Consider the following 23,426-nt stretch of genomic DNA (forward strand, 5'->3'; position numbering starts at 1 on the left):
GATTGTCATTATGCCGTCTCGTAATGAGCCGGATGACACCAAACCTATTATCCAAAGAAATTCTGGTCGCGCATCGCCTGCTGATGCTGAGCATCAGTTGACTCTCATTCCCAAGATAGAATCACCTGCTTGTGCTGGTGCGATAGTTGGTGCCTTAGAAACAGGTGAAAGATATGACGAAGAATCTTTGACCAAACCTATCATCAAATCCGACAACGCTTCGCCTTCAGTCACCGATCAATTGGACGAGGTGAAAAACCTGGCCTCTTTAGGCCGAAAGACCTACAAGGTCAGAGCTGTCCGCGCTATCAGAAACCAGACAGAGGGTATGTTGGACTTATTCTGCAAACAACCATCGATTGTACATTTTAATTTTACATGTTGACCAATTACAACCTTTTGATTGTATCTCGTATGGTAGAGGCGCCAGAGTCTGGCAGCATCCTATGTGTTACCATTCCAGTTCATAGTTCGGCCTGTCGACCGGACTATCCTTCCAGACGAGCTGCCTTCCTTTACCACTTCAGAGGCTACTACGGCGATGACACCAAACCAAGATACGAGCCAGAAAACACGTTAGGCCTGTCAGAGACCATTGCTGTTTATCAATTAGGACGCACTGTTGATATATCTCTCAGTAGAGATTCAAATGAATGGCAACTTAGAGAAATGCGGGGAGATGGGGTCGACATGCCGCATCAAGGCATAGCCCGTTTCCATTATATATGGGCCGCCACTGCGACTTCCGGGAGAGATAGCGCTATTGAACTAGCAAATGGCCATGTTTATGTTTCTCAAATGCTCAAAAGATTCAAAACACGTCTCCTATGTTTGTGGAAAGGTGAAAGTAATCCCAACAGTTACTTGGCAGTCAAGTTTGGCGAATGGTTTATCCGCGCGGCGGCCTTACACGTAAGTTCTTGGATGATTTCTTGACCGTTGAATTATTTCTACCGCGACATCCTGAAAGACGTCTTCTAAATAGGTTCCGCGAGTCTCGTTGATGCAAACCATAGGCAATCTTGATTCTGATTTGCCAAGATGGATGTTATGTGAGAGTGCACGAGACTCTACTAGTGCTCGATACTTATCCCCGTTGTGTTTCAGGGACACCCGCCCAGCATCTGACCATTGGAATAAGTTGCTGTTAGCATTTGTCCATTATGCGTACGAAGAAAGTAGATGTGAAACTCTGATTGGCCAACTTGACTGTGACATATGGGGAAGCCTCTCGAATGTAATATGCTTTAATAAAGGGTAAGTCATATTAAAAATTAATATTACCCTCATTTCCTTTCCAATACGAGTGCTTAAATCGTATTATATTGCAGATCTTATTACTTGGAAAATAGCGATCGATTGGACACTCCCTTTTTTGATTTCAGAGGTGCCCATGCATGTAACAAGATATGCAGAGAGTTCAATCTCACCCCACTCGTTTTATGAAAAGAAATCAGTTTGTTTGACCGCAATCAATAATTGTATCCGCGTGTTTGTTTACATTGTTTCTTTCTCCCCTGTCATTATTTTTCCATATGAGAACAACAAAATGAAAATAAATATTTCACCATTGTTATTACTATATTATTTATTCTGATATAGGTAATCACTCAATTAGATCGTCCCGCGAATATCCATAGCATTTTACAGAGAGGGAGGTGAACGGCATCGATCGCGCTATAAGCCGTGCATATAAGGTATGTGCTATATTTTATACTATATAATAATTACCTACCTATTGTTTCAACCACGAGCCTTTCGTGAGCATATGCCCAAAGACCTGTGACGTCACTATTGATACGCCACTATTGATACGTATATATATGCCTTTTTTAACATACCGATAACAGTCATTGCCATTTATTTCTAATCAATAATATTGAACCACTGATCATCGCAGTACTCGTCCAAAGTATTTCTCAATCATGTCAAAATCCCGAGTTCCAAATAGTTCATTCCCGTCAGGTGTCGGTGGTGTCAATAATATTGAGCTGATAGATCTCACCGGTAGCGACTTGGACCCAAGCAGTGACGAATCAATGTTGAATGGTAATAGCATTATTTTGATTTCATCGTCAGGTGTGTGTTGGTTCATAACAAATCTTCCAAGTTATAAGAAGTTGATGTTAATTTCGTTTCTCCATGTTGTTTAACTTTGATGCATAAGACCCACATGAGATTGATGATGTTGATAATAGTATGAAGAGTTTTACCATGACGGGATCATCAGGTATGTACTGCTTCATTTCATATTATATCAAGATGTTTATGAAATTCGATAACCTTTTTGTTCTCATCCTACAAGTCCTTCGTCACACTCATGACGAAGAGGGTGATAGCACTCGGAGTTCCAATGCGGAAATAGTTCCATACTATGAACGAATTGAAGACTTGAGTCGAAAAGAGGAGGGATGTCTTTACCGTTTGAAGGCCAAGCCGTTGAGAGAAACAGCACTATTTTACGATCAATACGAGGATATCACGGTCTTGGAAGACCGTGTAGGATACAGATGCTTTCAAAAGCCCACCTTTGATTTAGACAGTGACCATTGGACTATTCGTTACATTTACCTCAATCATCGTGAGGTGTCGGGGTGGTATTTTCTCAAATACCACGTTACTTGGAAAGATATGGACTCTCAAGGACGTGGTCATTGCTTTGAGTGTGCTCAAAGCAATAGGTTTGCCGCCATGGCGCTCCGGTCATTCCGACATGCCCTTTACATCAAGATAAGAAATGCTTACGGTGCTATAAACCTGGTGCACCAACAATGGTATTCGGATTCTGCTTCTTTGGTGGTTAGCTTTTCTCTGCTTACTTTTATCAGATAGCGAAATTGACTTCCTGCTTAATGAAGCTTCAGCCTTTGCATATCATACAGTCTTCTGGTTCCGAGTATCACAGCGAACCTCGGTGGATGATATGCGAGGGCATCAATGATGGTAAAAGTCATCGGTTTGTCAATGAGACTCGGTTTGACAACAAGCCAATGGAGCCTTATACTTGGACCGACTTGATTTATGCCTTTGTCCACTATACTTACGACTTGAGTGACGGCCGATTGTTGATCTCAAACCTTGATTGCGACGAACATGGAAGATTAACTAACATTGTATGTTTTGACAAGAAGTAAGTGAAATCGTATTTGGGAGACAACGTAGCCATATTTATAAGACTGACCTTGCATGTTCTGCCACTTAATAGCAGCGCTCCACATCACAGCCGCGACAATGCTGAGGTGGTTGATCAGATTAAAGACGTGTTTAATCATTTTGAAGAGCAACATAGGTGCAATATAGTATGCCAACACCTCGGTAACATTCCTCTGTAGTTGCCATCTTCTAATCAGCATTTCGTACTTTGTTTCACATGTTTTCTCTCATCTTTCTTCATATTGTATTGTATGTTACTGTGGTTTCAGGTCTCATATATAATTACGTTATTTGATTTCATTTAGAAGATAATAAATGCATTAAAGGATTATGATATTATTATATGTTACAACTTCTTTACGATTATATACATTAGAAAGTCAATGGATAAGCACTTGGTTGCGTCAAATGAGAAGGGACATTGCAGCAAAAATTGGTTTTACAAATCAACTTTGTGAGTAGGGAATCATTGCACACTCGAATCATCTCCTCCAAAAAAAACTGGTAATTTATTTCATGCATGCCGCGGCAAATGGAAAGAAAGCCACCATACCAAGTGTTGGTGATTTCGGCTGCAGATCCATTGAATCGCCAGCTCCCGTCCGGTCTCTTGAGAAACGGCCAGCGCTTTGGATCGTTGAACTTACGACACTGAGCATCTTTCTCAGAGTGTGTGCGCATGTGGAACGGATCAACTGGCCTGATGGTCCCCTTCAGTCTTTCCATTGCTGCTGGATCCTTGCGGAGAGATTTGTAGTACATGAATTGTCGAAAAATTGAATGGGAGGGAGTACAGGAAATTTCCTTTCCATAATTTCCTACAGACCATTTATGTCAACTAAACGCAGCGCACAAATGGTAATAATACTGGTTAACTCACCCTGACCAAAATAACGGACTCTGCGCGATACATGGTCTCTCTCGCTAGGGTTATACCACAAGTTGCGACGAATAGAAGATCATTGTGTGTTTTAGCGTTTGAACACATAGGTTTCTTCGTGATGTAATAATCCAGATATGGTGGATAATGTTGGTAACGCGTTTATTCATTTTGAAGAGCAACACCGATGCAATGTAATATGCCAACATCTCGGTAATATACAGCTATAGTCAGTTGTTTCATACTTGACTCCGGTATGGATTTAAGCAACCCTTACCAGGATCTCCTTACGTAAAGTTTATGGCTACTTTTTTCACCTTCATAATTTGTCTACTTTTGCTTGTTTGCAACTCGTTTGTACTTGGTCTCAAGAGCAATTGTTTCTTTTTTGTAATTGAATGCTGATTGCTATATTACAATATAGCAATAAGAAGAACAACAATTGTGTATATACATCATAAAGGAAGTGGAAACGCACTTTGTTGGGCTAAATGGGAAGGTACATTGCAGCAAAAGTTGGTTTTGCGTGCAAGCTTGGCAAGTAGAGAGTCATTGCGCACACGTATCATTTCCTCCAAGAAGAAGCGGTAATTTATCTCATGCATACCGCGGCATATGGAAAGGAATCCGCCGTACCAAGCGTTGGTGATTTCCGCCGCAGAACCGTTGAATCGCCATGAACCGTCGGGTTTCTTGAGGAATGGCCAGCGCTTGGGATCATTGTATTTCCGGCACTGAGCGTCTTTCTCAGAGTGGGTGCGCATGTGGAATGGATCTACAGGTCTTATTGTCCCCTTCAGGCGTTCCATCGCCGGTATATCCTTGCGCAGTGATTTGTCAAAAGTACATGAGTTATCGAAGAATTGTATGGGTGGTAGAACTGGGAACTTCCTTTCCATAATTTCCTGAAAGGTGTGACCTGCATTAATATTATACCAGCGATGCAATGATGGTAATAACTGTGAACTCACCCTGACCAAAATTACAGATTTGGCGCGATACATCGTATCTCTAGCCAGGGTTATACCGCAAGTGGCAACAAAAAGAAGGTCGTTGTGTGTCTTGGCGTTGGAGCATGTCGGCTTTTTGGTGATGTTGGACGCGCGAATTGTATCTTCACCCTCTCGACCGGCTTCGTGGGTCCAATCTGTCTCATTGCCCTCTATCAGAGCATCCAGGTTGAATACGTCTGTATCCGTGTTGAGTGCCGCCGTTGGATCCTCAGGTAATTTTGCACCGGTACGCTGGTTGAAAGCGAGCGCGGCACGAGATCGATGAGTCTTCTCGTGTCTTATTTGAATAGCTTCTTGGTGATCGGTTAGGTCGCACGCCTTGGTGTTGCCAATTGCATCACGCGTACAAGGCTGTGCATGACACAGCTTTCCAAGTATTGGGCTATGAATTGGACAATATCGATCTTTCGGTGTTTCAAGCATGACTGTGCACGGCGGTGGGTTAGAAATCGAGGGGTTTATCGAGGCAAGTTGCTCTTTTGTAGCACTGCATCGTGGATGGCCAATCGTAATACCGTCCATCGCGATGGCGCGAAGAGCTGGACGTAATAACTTTGTAAGTATATGGTTACCTTGTGGCCAATAAGTAGAAGACGGTGCTCACCTAACCCGCCTCCTGGTACCTGGGGGTCCTCGAAGATCTCAGTGCATTCCAAACACATGTGATCTATATACGGACTGCCTTCAAGCTCCATCCACGTCAACACAGTCAGTTTCGAATCACGAAACCGATGTCGAGATCCGCCCGAATTAGATACACTCATTTGGCAATTGCGGATGTTGAATTGCCGTAGTAATCGGTACAAATCCAACGCCGTAGTGCAACAGTGGTCGGAGAGTGTGGGCTTGAAGATCTCCCCGACGAAGTGATTTGGTGCCAACTCGTTCAGCTTGTGAGAACTGTTGTATATGGTCACCAAGTTGTATATGGATACACTTGGTTGTGGAGATACAAAGTTAGCTTAGTTGTTTCGTGACATGATTTGTAAATATGGTTATACGACTTGGTACTTACTGGGCTAGAGATTGTGCGTGGTTGAAAAATTCTAGTAATGGAATGGTCATGAAGTAATGCATATTAACTTGTATGCAGTCTGCGTCGTTTCTGACCGTGTCTAAGTAGTATGTTCGTTGATCCTTGTTTGAAAAGTAGGACGCCCTATAGCTGGTCTTGCAGTCTGATAATAAACATAAAAATGATTAATGATGCCAAAGTAAAATGAAGATATCAGCAGATGACCTTACGTCGGCAATAGGTTGTATGGTGACGGACTGACTTGACTCCGTCAAGCCCGTAAAGGTATCCAGTCAGAGCTTTCCGCTTTTCTAACGTACGCTGTCCATGGACCCTGCCGTATTCCCTGCACTCTTCATTGGGACATTCATCTTTGTAGGGTGGCCAAAATATACGTTCTGCAATGGCAAGATGCGCGCCGCCGTCCTCGCCGAGTCCTTGATCCCGAACTAGGCGCTTAGGCTCGACGTATGATAACGCAAGTGAGGGATATAAAACTGTCCATAGTACCTCCCAGGTGCCGGGTACTACTGGTGAGCCCAGGGCGGCGTTGAGGTAATCGTACGGCGCATTGTCTTCGTCAATTCTGATTGATTCTTGGTTTATGTTGACGAAATGGCTTGCAATCGTGACAAAGCGGAACACGTCTTGGCCGTCAAGTGATTCTAGCATGGAGGGGAAATGTGATAACGCTTCATATATATATGTCATTCGCATGTTCGGATTGTTTGAGGTTTAGTAGTGCGATTACAAATGTAATATTCAATAGGTTAAACTGTGAACAATGTGATGTGAGCGCTATTGAGAAGACCTGTGAGGTATGGTGCAAGGTTATTTATGGAGATAACATGTTGTGAGACATTTGACTCGATTGGGCATATTGCCTGTACGTGGGACATGTAGTGAGACGTAACGGGATTTTATTATCTATGTATTATCAATTTCAATTGCCAATTCGGGCTTAGGAACCAGGTTCCTTAATCATCTAAGGAACGTTCCTAGTTATCCTCAAGCGCGACAGTGTTCTGGAATAAGATGGTGATTTGATGGGAGCTTGACAATAGTTGATGAGGTGAACACGTGAGCCACAGATTTTACTCAAAGGACGCGTAAACCTCCAACCTCAAAGTACTAATTGGGAGTTTTGTCAAGTTTTGCCGCTGAACACGGTTTACCTTTAACTTGAATGATGAATTTCATTTACCCCTTTCGGGCGTAGGAACTAGGTTCCTTAATTATCTAGGGAACGTTCCCAATTATGCTCAAGCGCGACCATGTTCTGAGTTAGGACCATTATAAATGATCACTCTTTGCCTTAGTTTAACACAAGCCCTCTCTGCGCGGCCACGGAGGCCTTTGCCTCATGACTTACAGTTCCTTCAAATGTTCATCGATCAAGATCGCACGATGCCTTGCTGGATCATAGCTGTAAAACATTTTGAGTCACAAATAATTCGTACAACTCAAGTGAGAAGCTGTTCAAAAAGGTGTGGCTTTGATGCAACTACTTCAAGCGTGTGACTGATCATATTTTGCTTTCAAAACGCAGGTTAATATAAAGGGTTGATACAAATCGGTTGTTGTTCGCTTGAGTGATTTATGCCTAAAGTACTCCCAGTACTCGGACGCCAAACTTAAAGTCTGACTCTGATCTCCTTGGCGCTAGCCCAACTCGACATGTATCCTCGTCGCGATCAAGTTAACCGGAGGCAATTTGAGCCCAATCCGGTGAACATGGTCGTAAAGTAGCGTAAAGTTCTCCGGTCCACTGAGCCTTGACAGGCCTTAACCGATTGGTCTTGTTGTGCTCAAGCTAATTATCAAAACTTGAGCATCTTGACGAAACGTGAAGTAGCAGGTTCTCACATCTGCACCGGGATCACATAAATACCTCACCCATTACAACCTCCCTGGGAGCCTTGCTCCTCTTTTTGAAATTTGATTTCCCTCTCTTTAACATTTACATAATTTCATTTGCTGCTCGCTCTATTTAAATCCCTCATATACTCCCTTCTCGGCAGGCCCGAATTTTTTTTTATCTCTGATTTTATTTATTCCTTCACATTTTCTACAATTAACTACATCTGTTTCATTCATTCAAAAAGCTTACGAATTCAAACTGCAATAATGTCCAACCAGATGTCCAAGAAAAATATCCATCAGAGCGTGCTTGTCTTTTTCAGCTTACTCCTGGCTTGCAGCGTTTCTGCCGCTCCCTCAATACCTTCCGCGCTTCCCGCATATCTCCCATTGCCGCCAATACAAGCAACTGTGCCAGCAAACGACGGGCCAGCTGCAAGAGCACACGTCGTTAGCCCGGACTCGACCGGACACGGAATTGTTGGGATCTTTGAATTCTATAACATGCGTTCTGCAAATACTGTTGGCGTGACGTTGACCGTGACAGGCTTAGATACTGTTATGCCTCTAGTGGATCACGCTTATCATAGTGCGTTCCTCTTTTTCCACGTAGATTGACTCTGAATTTGTTTTAGCGCCAGAAGATTGATTCGAGACTTTTGCATTGGTAATCTTTCCGCGCTCATCTTTTTCCTCCTCTGCAATATCAGTTCACACCCACCCGATCTCCTCGGACGGAAACTGCTCGTCTGCACTTGGTCACCTGTCTCCTAATGGGATTCCTGATAAACCAGCTTGTAATCATGAAATGCCACAAACCTGTCAAGAAGGGGTAAGTCATTCGTCCTCCCTTCCCATATCATTCATGACACACAGTTAACTTTTGGAGCGTTCATCAATAGGATTTAGCTGGTAAACATGGCCTATTACCCGCTGGACACAACATTGTTCAAATGCAATTTGAAGACGCTTTTATTAAGTTTCAACCTGAGAATGAAAGTATCCTTGGTCGTAGTGTTGTAATTCATGGTTTAAATGGAGTTCGTCTTGCTTGTGGTACGTTTCCTCTTTTTTTCCTTCCCCGTAGATCCTCATTTTAATCCATTATCAATTTGATCAAAGCTGATGTTCATTTTATTCAATGAATTCAGGTAATATCACCTCGGTATTGGATGGCACGGCTGACACGATTGGAAACCCTAATGGAAGAGCATCTACAATGAACCACCAGTTGAGCACATACAATTTATTCTGAACTGAAGAAGCGTGATGCTCATAACTCGCTTTTGATCTTGATTCCGTTTGAATCAGTTATCCAGCACCGGGCCAAGAGATGACTCACCCATGAGTATGTATCAGTCCAATGTTTAGAGTATCTGAATGATTAGTCATTATTGAAGGGATTTCGTATATCAGTTGACATTTTGTCGTCCAATATTCCTGGCAGTCTTATACATCATGAGTATTTTGTTTTGATCCTTAATTTGTTTGCTTTTTCGATTCTTTCCATACGGACTCTTTACAATATTTGTTACATCTGAAAGATATAATCTATACACTCACACAATATGACTCAGCACAATAAAATCGTGATAACCAAACTAACAGGGTGGTCATTGTCAAGTTGAGCTTATCTACACAATGCTTGTGCAGCAGTATATACCCAAGAGCACAGAAAAAGAGCAATGTAGGCTCTATCCTCTTTGTCAGATCCGTTGTCAACGGTGCCTATCTTGAACGATCAATCTTGAAGGCGGGCCGTGGACTTTACTTACTGAGGTGATTCTGATCTCTTCGAAACCGTACGGAAAACAGGGATTCACATGTGATTCGTTAAAGACTTTGAAGATCGGGGTGAAGTTAAGAAGATGGCTGTATCCATAAGCTGGCATTATGAGAGACAGAGCCCTAGACTATACTCTTGTTGTTGGCTTGGATCCTCGAAATAAGGTGGCGAGTTCAAAGCCTACATTGAAGGGCAGATCCCCTTATTCAAGATATCAGGTAACCGACTGGACGTGCTTAGCCTAATCTATGTTTACTTTTTTGATGATTTCCCACTTTATTTATTACAGTCTCCTACAAACTATCGAATATTTCTAAGCGTCCTCCAGCCATCTTTCGACTCAGCTGATGATTATGGGACCTGATTCATAACTTGTAGCTAAAAGATGGCGAGAAACTTAATCAGGACACCATAGATAGAAATTGGTACCTGTTTAAAACTTAAAGCTAAGCTCCGATGGTAGAGACCCTTGTAATTGCTGGTCGGATGACTTGTCCAGGGAATAGGCTCACTGATTCGATATATATACTCGCCCTCTTCTTCTCCTCGCAACAGATTTTAATCATCATTCTATCGATATTCCTTGATATACAAAGCACTTGCCTCAACATTCAAAACCTCATTCACTCTTACTTTTCTTTCAAGTTTTCGAAACGATCCTTGAATTATCTTCGCCCGCCGAACCACCAATTCAAGATTTATATTCCCTTACCTTTGTCCATTACCCGTCATGAATTCTCGATCACCTCAACCATGTCGTCGTGTAAGACTCCTATCAGCGCTAAAGTTATCCGAAAAGCCCAAGGATTTAGGGATAACAAGGAAAAATTTTGCAGTGAGCGTTATTCTCTTCGAGGCCTTCGTTTATTTACATCACTAGTATGCTGACGCTTGAGGGTGATGTTTTGACTTTAGCGTGCCAAAGCTTACGAAATGGCACATCCGATCCCTTATGTGGCACCTACAATTGTAAGCGTTCATATCATTGGATTTTATCCTGGCCTTTGATCATCCATCATAGACACTCATTTCTGTTGTTTCTCATGCCCTTCACAGGATCAATGCGATCCACTTTTGATAGCTTTAGCACGTTCTACAAACACGTCGACATCTTATAGATACGCTTGTCAAAGATCGGTATGTCATTCATTGACTAGCCTTTGCCATATGATCCTATATCCTCACCTTGTCTGACACACTGTCATCACATAGAGCAAGGTCCCTGTTCGCGATCCACCTCAGTTCCCTGTGAATCGGAACTTCAGTCAAACAGTCATCTACACCTTTGATGATGTTAAGGACGAGCCTGAACTCAGCGAATGTAGTGGGGACGATGATGTCTATCTGGTTAGTACATAATCCACATAACTCATTTCTTTCTCTCCATGCACAGCCAACTATTGTCGATATATCCTGTCTTCATGCCCAAGTGAATGAAATACTCACACATGATTCATCTTGGATCTCCCTTATTTTCAGGCTTCAGCACCTCGAATTCAGAATGAAGACCAGAGTACACCAGAGGCCATTGATTTTCCGCAGTTGGCTATGCCCGACTTCCCTTCGCCCCTCCTAAAAAGTGAATGCGATGTAATTTCTTGGTCACCATCCACGCCGGTCAGAGCTCATAAAGGAAACAAGCACACTCCATATAGCAGAGTGTCCTCGACTCTCGAGACCCCGATGCTTACAGTGTCCTCTTCTTCCGCCACATCAAATGTGGTAACAACTCCTGGTTCTTTTCCAACTACGCCAGCATCATCGTACATGATTCAGTACTCAAGTGGTCAATGTTTTTCTTCCACTCCAATCACTCCAAGATCCTCGAGTAACAAACCAACTATACCACTTGCTAAGCCAATCATCAAGCTCCACACAATCAATGAGCAACTACTCTCACCTTCGGACCTACCCTCGCCGTCTTTGGTGAAGCTTGATCACCGTAAGCCAGGCCCAGAGATCTTGGCCGGTTTAGATTTTCTCACGAAGTTTTATGCTCGCACAAATCTGAATGATTGATTAGAACTTGATCATCTGGAATCTTGATACACCTTGTCTAGGATTTGTTATCTTAATTTTAATTGTACTCAATCATCACTATCAGTTCAATTTTGTTTTCTTCTACCAGTATAATTGAGCGAAACCTATTAGTTCTCGAATTGTTGTGGAATACATACTCCATCATCTTCATGACAATAAAGATCGCGGGAATGGTTTTTTTGAGGAAAGCAGAAGTTTTCATCTGACTCCGTCATCAAAACCGAAAAAAAATCCCTTCATGCCCAGCGAAGGTCTCGGGAGATATGTGCACTTTAATGAAAATTGTAGGCCGCGTTGTACCGCTGTGACAATATACATATCCAACATTTCATCGACATGGGTATTATGTAAACCTCAAAAGGACCGAACCGTGATAACTTATTCTTTTAATTCAAGGCTTGCCCATGAGGCTAGTACGCAGACAAATCATGGCTATCTTCAATCGAGGATCATGCGGGTTGTCCTACTGACAACAGCTGATTCCAACGTGGCAGCCGCAACATCAGTCAAAACTGATCTCATGACCGGCTTGAAGTCGCTATGGCAGCTTCGAGTAATTTTCTGATGTCATCGCGTCAAGATCCGGATTTTCGGCATCACTATTGGCGCCAGAGAACGAGCTAAGATGTGTATCACACCGGCCTGGGTACTTCCTAAGAAGGAGATGTTAAGTTGTGAAGATACTCGTCAGCTCGCATTGGACGGCGAATACGTTGTTCAAAACTGTTGATCCAGGAGTGTGTAACTTGGTCTAAAACATCTGGAAAGCGACTTGCTCATTTATGTGGTCGGCAAGGCTCAGTGCGGATCATCAGATGCCACCATCATGACCATATAAACACCCCTTGTCTTTATTTCCAAAATCTTTGCGCTTCCTGTGTTATTCTCCATCACTCGCGATTACCGTTTTCTCTCCGGCAGGCTCCAAAGTTATCTCACATGGTTTGACCTCTTTGACATAATCCCTCGCATCAGTTCACATTTATTTATCATCACATCAGTTCACAATTATTGATTATCACATCACTCACAAGAAGTACACCTTACGTACAAGAAGAGAAAAGACACAAAGTTAGACGAATATGCTCAAATTTACACATATCTTCGTAACCTACATCTTCACCCTCACCTTTCTTCACTATGCTTTGACAGCGCCTCAATTTCCGTCATTATTTCCGGCAACACCTCAGCCTCCACCATTCTCGCCAGCGCCACAATCTCAGTCACCATCCAACGGCGGCGCAGTTGCTAGAGCCCGCGTGGTGAGCCCCCCAAATTCCAATGGACGAGTTAATGGCGATTTCGAATTCTACGAGGTCGGCAACAACCAAATTGGTGTGAGACTCACTGTGAACGGCTTAGATACGGTACAGCCCATCATGCAGCACAGATATCATAGTAGGTCTCAACTTTTCCAAAGTATTTTAACAGTTGGGCACAGGAAGATAAGTCTGACCTTGGTCTCTAATCTTTTTCACGTTCGCGATTCGTAGTTCACGCCCATCCGATCGGACGTGATGGAGACTGTGCAGCTGCTCTGGGACACCTTTCACCAAATGGACTGCCCGACAATGCAGTATGCAACCCTCAGAGTCCGGGACGTTGTCAAGAAGGCGTAGGTCTCCTAGTATCATCCGTTATCTTCATCCTAGACCTTGACTTTGTACTCTCGCTTCTCAGGATCTCGCAGGAAAACATGGATTGCTACCTGGAAATGAAAGAGTCGTCACGAGACAGTACACAGATACCTCTCTTCGGCTTCAACCTGAGAGAGAAAGCATTCTAGGCCGTAGTGTAGTGATACATGGTCAAGATAACTCTCGAGTTGCATGCGGTGAGACTCAGATACCTATCTTTATCTCTTTCGCTTCCACTACTTGAATCTTATCGAATCTAATGGGGACTTTATATACTACAGGAAATATCATATCAAGTCTTGATGGTACAGCTGACTTTAGTGGACGGCCGACGGGAAGACAATCTAACATCAGGTTCGGTCAAAAAACATCATTCAATCTATGTTAATTTCAGTTTGCTAATCAGTTTCCAAATTTCACAACAGACCTCTGTAATTTTCCTCGATTCAATTCTCGGTTTGTTTCATGCAAATATGTATCACTAAAAGATGTGGATCATACGCATGTTAGCACGAACAGTTTCAACTCCCTCACAACTGCATCAGCCCTAGTTCACTATTTATCAATTGTTTTTGGGTACACTGTTGTCTTTATTTAGGGCATATGAACCCCCTTCTCAAGCTTACGATTCTTCCTGTGTGCTTCCACTTTAATACTCTATTATGTACCTTTCACCGAAGTAATGCAATAATCAGAACATAATACAAGATGCCTAGAGAATACACATGTTCAATAAATGAAACTGACAATACACTTTGCCCATTGATCAGGAGTTTCTGCTTTGCATCACCTTGAAATTCATGAGTCATGCATATATCTGTGAATTCATCTGAAATGATTCAGTGAGAAAAATTAGAAAAATTACTTCTGAAAAAGCGTACGAACTGAAGATCCAAATGAATTACTGCCTGTTAGGCTCTTGGGAGCAAGGTCTCAGCGGGTTGAAATTTATTGGATAAAGACACATATGAAGAATGCAAATAGACACAAACGAAAGCAATTCTCTGAGGTTTCATAACAGAAATGTTGCGTTAGAGTACCGACTTCAAACCAAACATCAGAGTGGTGAGATATTGAAAGCAGCCGAAGAAAGCAAAATCCCATTACATGTATCTCACCCTATCTCACCTTGAAGACGACCAGGACGCGGAAAGGCAGAGTAGGCCAGAGTGCTCTTATGTAGCACCACTCAACCCCACTCAACCAAGACTCAAAAGTTCACGATCGATCCGCGGTCTATCGCGGTCTATCGGATTCTCGAGCTATTGCGCCAGTGGTACTACTACACTGATCGTGTTCATGGAGTCTCGGATTGACTTAGCCCTTTGTTAAGCTAACGGATTGACAGATGTCTGTTGATATGATCATTTCCATCGTGTACATGAATAGCGGTGCATAGCCACATCCATTCCCCGCTCAACTCGAGTTCTTTTGAATCTTTCTTTTTCTTTGCTTAAACCAAGAATATTCTCCAGTTTCCATCCACAACATCCTCATTCCAAATTGACATTCAACTCCATTCATCACCTCAGCCTGCTGCCTTACATATCACTAGAAACTAGAAACAATCCGAAATGTTATTCAAGTCTTTCATATCCCTCTTCACGATTACCTTTTGGCATAATTCAAATCATTACTTAACTCGACCAAGAAAATTACTCAGACAAACTTCTAATCAGATTTACCCTTCATTATCACCATCTCTGCAAGTCTTTCGCAAGACTAGAGAGACATTGAGTGATGCAGGTGAGTGATCAGCTTAACTCTTGGTTTCTGCGGAGTAGATCATATCATATAGAATAAAGTTCTGAAAGCCTTCATTGGTGGGCATTACCTTCAGCGCTACATGCTCGGGAATTAATTCAATATAGTTCAGTGTTCTTCACACACTCGCATTGATCAGAGATCCTCAACTGAAACTTGATGGGTTTCGAATTTGGTCGAGTCACCTTCAGGGTCATTAGGGATTGGGACGCTGATGAGCACTTGTGAGCCTTTGATGATCACAGCATGTGCTGCCTTTCTAGCGGGATGACTGATTTTCACTTCTTTCAAAGATCCTGAAGATCATCCTCAAGAGTCTTTACGAGGTCTAGCAATTGGTTTGCAAGAGTATTTTGCACCTTATCACAATGGTGATCTCTTGCTACTTGCCTTACCGATCTCACCCATTTATAAAAACATCGATCAATCCTCATCACTTTCAGCGACCATCGCAATCAAGGATGAACTTGGTCAGCTTCAACGTAATGGTTCCAATTGGGCTGCTAATCGAAGGAGGATCACTCTCTTTGGTACCCTAATGCCTGTGACTGACGTAATGGAGGCAAAGGCACTTTATGAAAAATTTCATCCTGACAGTTCATTCTGGAATGGTGATAATGGACCTCACGATAAAATGTGGGTACGATTTCAGGTGAGTGTCTTAGATTCTTCTAAGCATTTCAATATACCTTCTTGCCTAGCAGCTTCTGAGTTGATCCTTTGAATTTATGCACTACCTACAAAATCGTCATTTTTTTTCAATAGACCAAAGAGGCTTATTACTTTGGAGGGTGAGCATCATCATCTTATAGAGAACAAGAGAACAATATCTCATGTTCAAACCTTTTTCAACTGTCAGCTTTGGCGATAGAGCAGCAATTGGATGGCTTGATATGGAACTTTACCAAAATGAATTCAAAGACACGATTGAAAGCAAAACCAAATCAGTCTGCTTTCATCCATATAGTCGAAACCTTTACTGCGATCAAGCTATGGATTGAAGAATCAAAGACCTTTGGACAAAGTTTGTTAGACTGGTAATTTATCCCAAGCAAAACAAAACCGTAGAGGTATGTATCGACCAATTGAACCTTCAAAAGCATTGATTTAATCAATTTCTTTTTAATTTCAAGGCAAGGTATATGGAACTTATCGTATTTTTGCGTTTTTCCATTTGGCTAGTTGTCTTTGGATTGTTTATTTATCTTTTGTATCATATTTTACGACATCTCACCCAAAACTTTGAATTATGAGGAAATAGATAATGTCTTCAAACATAGAGAGACTTTTCTGCTGTTAAGAAATGAACCCAAACAACTTACTCAAATGTACCATTTTTTCAATCAAATTACTGTATCGAATTGAGAAAGAAGACACGAAAAAAAGTGATCAAGTATAACAAGAAGAAAAAAACCGAAATTTTATAAATCCAGGAAACAATGAACAAAATGTTGAAGAGAATTATGTTCATTGAATTAAAAAAATTGAAAAGTAAGTTACAAGGTGCAATGACGTTCTCGATTGCCAATAAGCATTTGAGTTAACTTCAAGTGAAAAAGATGGACAGAACTATCATAAAAAGGTTAACACAAGGGAAATATACACCAAATCAACCAACTTTCCTAAACAGTGAAGGACAGTCTTTTTTTGTAGATAATCTTGCTGCTAACCCTGATCCCTATATTTTCATTTCGAATTTGAGATGGTTGATTTGATATGATAAGTGAAAACAATCGATATCATCAGATGAGCTGTTGAGTGAACCACTTTGGAGAAGTCATGTTATTTGTTTCATCTCCAAACAATGATCGTTAAACCATCAGCTTGAATACATCTTCTACCACTACATCCATAATGGCTTTCAGAACTTGCTCATGTTCTCGGTCCGTAAACCTTTAATTCAGTGAGCAACAATATCAACAGTCAGCCTTTGTTATAGACGATAAGGATCCGCCCTCAGTTCACCTCAGACAAACAAGAAGCTAAAAAAGAAAAATCAATTACCTTCTACTCCTTGCTTCCAAAGAACACGTATCAATAAATTCAATAGACCCTAAATGTTCCTTAACCAATCCAATCACTTCTTCAGCTTCCCATCTACTTTTACTTTTCATTAAACTTTCAAAACTTTTCAAAATCATTTCTAAATTTTTACCACCTTCAATCGTACCTGCGCCTGCGCTAGATGAAATGATTCCAATAGTAGGTATCGTATTAGTTAATGGTTCAGTTGGACAAAGACCTGCGATTTTAAGTAATTGTCGAATGGTATGTGATGCTCTTAAGATTTCATAGTATAATCCTGCTACTCCATCTGTGTCCATAAAAAGGGTTTCAGACCAAATCACTGCAAATGAAAAGACATCTAAAATCTATTTTCTCAATGAAAGAATCGTTAGTCAGTTTTTGGGTTTGATCAAAACAAGCAATCATGTTAATCAAACAAAAAATGAAGAGGTTGACAAACCTGTTGAGCTACTTTATCGATATTTGGGAATTGTTTTAATTCACCACCACGTCCACCAACCAATGATCCCACACAAACTAAAGCTCTCCATAATCCAGTCCAATCATAATCTAATCTAACTTGATGAGCTTGAAGATTAACTAAAACACTATGAACCAGTCTTAAAGAATCTAAATAACTTTCAATATCAAGTTCTCTTCTAAGATTATGTCGTAAGAAAAGAATCGTAAGATCTAAGACTGAGCTAATCGGTGGTCTTGGTTGATCTGAAATCAGAGGTAATTGAGGTTGTCGCTATCAATCATTTTGGTGGATTTCTTTCTTGACCGTCAGTGAGAATCATTGAGCGCATGAAATACATATGATTGAGGTAAAAATCCAAGAATGTCAATCCTACTCACCTGTCTACAGAATTTCACAGTCACTTGTCTTTCACGTTGACTCAAGACTAATCCACCTTCCTCAATTAAAACGATCAGGGTGACCAGTACAAGTCTAGCATAAGCTCTTGACCGTTTGCTAGCACTTGCATGAGAAAATAAGTAACTAGCAAATGATAAATATTCAGCCCAAAACTCATCATCTGCCATTAAGACATTCAAGAAAGTCGTGTTGGCCCTCAAGAAATCAAAGAGTGGTAAAAGTATACAAGTTGGCATGAGTGGGTGAGTTCGAAATGGCTCGCTTGGTGGGGTGGGATTTGATGGTTTGATTGAGCTTAATGCACCCATGACATTTCCAAGTAATGAAGTCGTTTTCTCTTCCTGAGCTTCCATATACCCACTTCATATTCCGAGAATTAAGAAGGTCAGGGGCACAAAAAAGAGTTAATGTCAATACATGTGTAACTCTGAAGGTCCACACGGTTTCACGAAAGGATAGACAAGCAGTTCTTATTCTACGCACGAGCGTACATCACCCAATGCAAGAACACTCAAGGTAATGATCCGTTCCATCGCCTTTTCATCAACATAATCCTCCATTCGAACCAAGTATGGATTCCTGGACTCGAAACGACGGAAGTTTGCCAGTAAACCTAGTAGTAGTACGCCATCGAATGTCATTGAAACGGTCCTCGGATCAGAAACAATCTATGAATCGAATGTGAAATTCACTCAGTTTCCCAAACTATGGTGCCATATTAAAGAGGTACGCGACATACCCCAGCGAGGGTGCTGAAAAGGTCTCTACGAAGAAAATAAGCATTTATTGATCCTTGATTAATGGCTGAAACAATGGATAATGCCAGTTGAAGTGTTTTATGCCGAATGAGGACTAAAAATGTGTAAAACGATATAACGAATTTTCAGTCAGAGTCATGATCGAGATTTTCATTTGTCCTATCAAACAAACAGCGTCCAAATCAATCTTCAATGACGTACGACTTTGATTGAAGTCTGCAAGAATACGATCAATTCCTGCTACTAATTCCTGAACGTCCATAATCCAATCCAATTAAAATTAATCAATCAGTAAGCTTAGATGGCAAACAAGTTAGATGTGAAAAAGTGAAGTAAACTAAACTGAAAATAATTGATCACTGTTGTCCAAGGACCCAGCAAAGAGATTGATGATATCAATACTAAAGTTTTGGAAATCTTTCTTTTTCAAGATCTCCCGACAAATGATTGATAAAGTCTATTCTGACAAACCATCAGATCATGAGAAGGATGAAACCTTTCAGAACTGATTAGACAAAAGACGAACAGTGATCACGTTGGGTAATCGAATCTCATCCATTTCATCATCATCTGAAGGTTTGAGACACTTGACAGCATACTGAAATAAGTCTGATAGGTTGGATTGATAGATTTTTAATAAGTCTTCAACTGTGATTTCGTTCAACTTGGTAGCTAACACAGCTGAATCGACTTTGAGGCAAAAGAGGTCCTAAGCAAATCATGGTTCGATCAGTCAGAAAGTAGGTATGAAGTGAGACGAAAAAAGTGACTCACAAGATAAAACCTTTCTCGCTCTTCCTCGCTCGTTGCGATAGGCTCACCCGTGGGCGAAAGTATGCGATCAATGGTAACATACCATTTCAGGGTACGGCTGGGGTTAGGAGGCAAAGTTGATGAGGATTGAGTCTGGGCGTTTGAAGTTGGAGGTGTCTGATCGAGGGTAGACATGTTGAGGTTGGATTGAGAATGATCGATGTGTACGAGAGACCCGTGAAGTGAGTGAAATCTTGAATCGGTTTTTGAGGCAAGGGGTGGTAAGCACTGGTTAGGCTGGGGAAAGAAATCGGTCTCCTCCCAGCCACTTCAAGCAAGCTCACACAATTCAAACCATTCTCAACTTTATCACATCACCTAATTAAGTAATCTCTTCAAAACCTTCTCTTCCCATCGTCTCCAAAATCACGTCTAAATACTCTCAAGCCTTTTTGCTTCTTCGTGTGGCAAGGATCGGCACAGTCAAGACTCAAGAGTTGTACATTACCAAATGCACCTTCTGATTACATGGATTTACCTTAAACAATCCTTCAGCTATTCACCAGACAGAAAACCAATACGCTAAGATATTACAACAACTAAAACTCTTTGAGACAGAAGACCAGTCCATGATAATTTCCACCACAAACTCTCTGATGAGCAAGTCAATGAACGAACAAGTCTAACCAAAATAACTACGAGGGCTCAGGCGAATTGGATTCAGGTAAAGGAATCCTGACTAACATATCTATTGGGGTATCTTCTTCAATTACTCGTCGACGATTTGCGACTTGAGATGTTGCCTGTGTCATGGTGGTATCTGCCATTGTCGCAGCTTCAGTGCGCGCAGCTATAAGTTTTCAAGATCAGTATTGTCTATAGACATCATAAGAAGCAGGCAAGTGTAAGAATTTGTTGACTGACCGATAGCTTTCTGAGCATACACGAATACATTTTGAAACTTCTGTACCACTGATTCAATGGCTTTATAACAAATTCAAGCTGGTTTCAGTCACAAAAAGTATATCAAACGTTATCAAATGACCGATCGGTAGACTGACCTTGTAATCCATCAGCTCCTAATGAGAATTGAGTTGATAAAAGTGTAACTTGATCTGACATTGAACCCGTCATTTCATTAAGTTGAATGATCGCAGCTAATTCTGCTTGTTTATCTTTTAATTTTGAAATCGATAGGTTTGATGTAGCTTGAGGTTGAGATGCTGGCATTTTGAATTGAAGAAAGTTGCTGGCATTTCAATCTTTGTTGCTTCACATTCGATCGACTTCTTAGAAAAAACTTGGAGAATGGTCAAATCGATTTGTTGCCAGTTATCTCAACTACATCTTTTGTTACTGTAGTTTGCCCTACAAAAACACAGTTTTGCTACATACAGAAATCAAAGGAGTTTGAAACCTTTCCAAAATGATAATATTTTACCAATGTTTGAAGATCAAAAGAAATACATAAAGCTATATCTTGAACTCATGTCAAACATGCTAGATCAATAGTTGATGAATTGATATTTCACAGATGATAAGTTTGAAATAAACCAATAGAGGGAATTCAAATGTTTTATCATACTCAGCAAAAGTGTAGGATCTAATGTATTCAATTGATGAATGCTTGAAAGATCAGCTCGTGTGACTAATCTCAAACCATCAAACCAGATGTGAAAAGATTTCAACAGTTTTTGCGAAGAGTGATAATGTATATACTTCCTACTGGTATCAAGAGGGTCCCATATCTACAATGTAAGATCTTACTCCCTTATTTATTTGGTGATCAATCTTTCTATCTCTATCAAAGCATTCAGCAACTAATACTCTTAAGTATTGGACCTCACATTTATACATTCAGAAGCCACATCAGGATGAAAATTGGACAGATCTTGATTGGAATCAATATCTTGATGGATCATCAATCATCAGGTGCCTCAATAAAGATACTAGATTTCCCTGAACCAGTCAAAAACAGTGAATTGTCTAGCCAAACAGCTTACAAACCAAATGGAGTGATCCTTCCAGTTTCTAATGAACAAATGAAGGAGAAAATAGAATTTTCAAAACAAATAAGGGAACAATCAGAGAAGGCTTATGGGGCATCCTCCATCAACAATCCTGTACAGGCTGAACTCCATCATAGGAAATTGGGGCAATTAATGAGTGCTCCACCTATACAACAGTTTGACAGACATCAGGTCACAAGACTCTATCCAGAAAATGAGAAAGAGGTAAAGAATAACCATGCACCTTGCTGTAACAAGAATGTGGAAGAGATTTCTATAGCTGTGGGAATTTTTGTTGCAGCCCTGGCTGCTTGGGGGGGTATTGCAATGCAATGTTGGAGACAGTACAAAGAAGTGTAGGAGATCAAATTTTGATTTTTCCTTGATTCATATGTGCACTAAAATCTTGTTAATTTCTTTCTTCAGGACTAAATTAGAAGAAAATTCTCAAAGGGTTCAAAGTGAAGATTAAGATACTCCAACAAAATCAAAGAGATTTAGGACATAGGAGATAGATCTTTGTACAATTTTTAAATTCCTAGATTGTCTTTCAGATTAAGCAAACATCATCAGGGATCATTGGCAGCTTAGCTGATTTTGGCAATTTGATGTCATCATGATGTCCAAGTTATTTAAGACTTTCTACTTAGTTGGCTACTATACTTGATAGGCATGAAAACAGATCATTAGTAATATGTTCACAATTTTAAAATAGCAATGCAGAAACATGCAGTTCAACTATATAGCTGAATTTCACTGTCAGGAGTAAGAAACTCCAATGAAATTCCTTGGCTTAACTTCAACACAGCTCTAAACCCCTTCTATTGAAGCTTTAATCTTTTAATATGTCCTTTGTGTACCTAGCACCTGGCTCAACATATCCATTGTGAATTCCTTGATACATTACAAATTCATCAAATCCCAAATTTCTGATTTCATTCAAATTGCACACTCAAATCATACATGTGACTTTGGAAAAGACTCTGAGTTTTGAATTTGTCAATAATATGTCAATACATGAAGTAGGTCAAGTGTGTTGCCCACTTTAATGACAGCATAATTTGTCTCTGAACCAACACACAAAAAAGCATCAACACACCACCAAATTTTACTCACATAAATGTGTGACACAAAAAAACTTTGCATGCTCAGATTGTGTGGGTATGCATCAAAATAATCCTTGAGAAATTGATGCTTTCCCAGCAAAAAGATGTGAAAAGTCTTGCTTTTTATCACACACCTTGGTGAGAGAATGCCAGGACAATACCACACTCTCACATTTGTAAAGTGGGAATATTGGACAAATACCTCAGCTAATATTAGTTTCCTTGATCCCCACATTTTGATTGCACTATCCAATATAGACGGTCTCACTTCTAATCAAGGAATGAAGTAGATGGTATTTGATGACAAGAAAAAATTCAACCTGCAATGTACATGTGAATGGGATGTAGAACAATTGGCTTGAAAGGACAGCAATTAATGAAATGATCAGAAAGAGGAGGTGGATGTGTAAATTGCACTTTGTTATGAGCTTCACAGGTATCAGAGATCAGAGAGAGTAGGTCTGATACTATAACTAAGATTCAAGCATGGGTTGTACAATACCCTGGGCGTACACATCTGACTAACAGTGCTCTACTCAGTACAAACATAACCTCTTATAAGGATAACAACATAGCTGCACATGAGGGTGTGACCTTTTTTTTTGAAAAAAAAAAATCCACTACATGTTTGCAGATTGAGATGGATATGGGCTATCTAACTGGGTGGCTGTGTTTCCTTCCAAATGGAGTGAGTTTTGAGTTAAACTTGATGATCTTGTACGGTTTGAGTTTGGTAAAAATTTCTAAATAGATATCTGAAAT

At 40.7% G+C, this 23,426-nt stretch overlaps 9 protein-coding genes across 9 annotated transcripts; 6 read left to right on the plus strand and 3 right to left on the minus strand.

Annotated features, from left to right (window-relative positions):
* Positions 1–10: 10 nt before the first annotated feature.
* MELLADRAFT_65601 (uncharacterized protein) lies at positions 11–1,379 on the plus strand (the record flags this gene model as incomplete). Its single annotated transcript, XM_007413186.1, has 3 exons — positions 11–326; positions 422–912; positions 1,353–1,379. 3 exons carry the CDS (start codon positions 11–13, stop codon positions 1,377–1,379), a joined length of 834 nt encoding a protein of 277 aa, XP_007413248.1.
* Positions 1,380–1,925: 546 nt separating this feature from the next.
* On the plus strand, positions 1,926–3,332 carry MELLADRAFT_65602 (uncharacterized protein; the record flags this gene model as incomplete). Its single annotated transcript, XM_007413187.1, has 5 exons — positions 1,926–2,079; positions 2,168–2,230; positions 2,306–2,799; positions 2,883–3,130; positions 3,206–3,332. The coding sequence occupies 5 exons, from the start codon at positions 1,926–1,928 to the stop codon at positions 3,330–3,332; spliced, it is 1,086 nt and encodes a 361-aa protein (XP_007413249.1).
* A 1,553-nt stretch (positions 3,333–4,885) lies between these two features.
* Positions 4,886–6,733, minus strand: MELLADRAFT_90187 (uncharacterized protein; the record flags this gene model as incomplete). Its single annotated transcript, XM_007413222.1, has 5 exons — positions 4,886–4,924; positions 5,005–5,585; positions 5,651–5,982; positions 6,062–6,205; positions 6,324–6,733. 5 exons carry the CDS (start codon positions 6,731–6,733, stop codon positions 4,886–4,888), a joined length of 1,506 nt encoding a protein of 501 aa, XP_007413284.1.
* A 1,213-nt stretch (positions 6,734–7,946) lies between these two features.
* On the plus strand, positions 7,947–9,524 carry MELLADRAFT_124101 (Cu-Zn superoxide dismutase; the record flags this gene model as incomplete). Its single annotated transcript, XM_007413188.1, has 5 exons — positions 7,947–8,510; positions 8,632–8,753; positions 8,824–8,977; positions 9,073–9,151; positions 9,233–9,524. 5 exons carry the CDS (start codon positions 8,189–8,191, stop codon positions 9,267–9,269), a joined length of 714 nt encoding a protein of 237 aa, XP_007413250.1.
* Positions 9,525–10,437: 913 nt separating this feature from the next.
* Positions 10,438–11,726, plus strand: MELLADRAFT_90189 (uncharacterized protein; the record flags this gene model as incomplete). The annotated part of the gene is made up of 5 exons (XM_007413189.1): positions 10,438–10,542; positions 10,623–10,676; positions 10,795–10,844; positions 10,922–11,054; positions 11,187–11,726. 5 exons carry the CDS (start codon positions 10,438–10,440, stop codon positions 11,724–11,726), a joined length of 882 nt encoding a protein of 293 aa, XP_007413251.1.
* Positions 11,727–12,829: 1,103 nt separating this feature from the next.
* On the plus strand, positions 12,830–14,102 carry MELLADRAFT_124102 (Cu/Zn superoxide dismutase; the record flags this gene model as incomplete). Its single annotated transcript, XM_007413190.1, has 5 exons — positions 12,830–13,145; positions 13,241–13,362; positions 13,428–13,581; positions 13,666–13,738; positions 13,810–14,102. 5 exons carry the CDS (start codon positions 12,830–12,832, stop codon positions 13,817–13,819), a joined length of 675 nt encoding a protein of 224 aa, XP_007413252.1.
* Positions 14,103–14,729: 627 nt separating this feature from the next.
* MELLADRAFT_75319 (uncharacterized protein) lies at positions 14,730–16,478 on the plus strand (the record flags this gene model as incomplete). Its single annotated transcript, XM_007413191.1, has 7 exons — positions 14,730–15,130; positions 15,225–15,254; positions 15,340–15,372; positions 15,442–15,800; positions 15,914–15,939; positions 16,008–16,218; positions 16,331–16,478. 6 exons carry the CDS (start codon positions 14,959–14,961, stop codon positions 16,147–16,149), a joined length of 762 nt encoding a protein of 253 aa, XP_007413253.1.
* Positions 16,479–17,081: 603 nt separating this feature from the next.
* On the minus strand, positions 17,082–19,744 carry MELLADRAFT_90192 (uncharacterized protein; the record flags this gene model as incomplete). The annotated part of the gene is made up of 10 exons (XM_007413221.1): positions 17,082–17,103; positions 17,153–17,520; positions 17,616–17,909; positions 18,017–18,398; positions 18,522–18,706; positions 18,778–18,890; positions 18,998–19,046; positions 19,140–19,253; positions 19,323–19,505; positions 19,571–19,744. The coding sequence occupies 10 exons, from the start codon at positions 19,742–19,744 to the stop codon at positions 17,082–17,084; spliced, it is 1,884 nt and encodes a 627-aa protein (XP_007413283.1).
* Positions 19,745–20,244: 500 nt separating this feature from the next.
* Positions 20,245–20,779, minus strand: MELLADRAFT_109307 (uncharacterized protein; the record flags this gene model as incomplete). The annotated part of the gene is made up of 3 exons (XM_007413220.1): positions 20,245–20,399; positions 20,474–20,533; positions 20,611–20,779. The coding sequence occupies 3 exons, from the start codon at positions 20,777–20,779 to the stop codon at positions 20,245–20,247; spliced, it is 384 nt and encodes a 127-aa protein (XP_007413282.1).
* Between the last annotated feature and the right edge of the window lie 2,647 nt (positions 20,780–23,426).

The sequence above is a fragment of the Melampsora larici-populina genome, assembly GCF_000204055.1.
Source record: "Melampsora larici-populina 98AG31 unplaced genomic scaffold MELLAscaffold_35, whole genome shotgun sequence".
Taxonomy (NCBI): domain Eukaryota; kingdom Fungi; phylum Basidiomycota; class Pucciniomycetes; order Pucciniales; family Melampsoraceae; genus Melampsora; species Melampsora laricis-populina.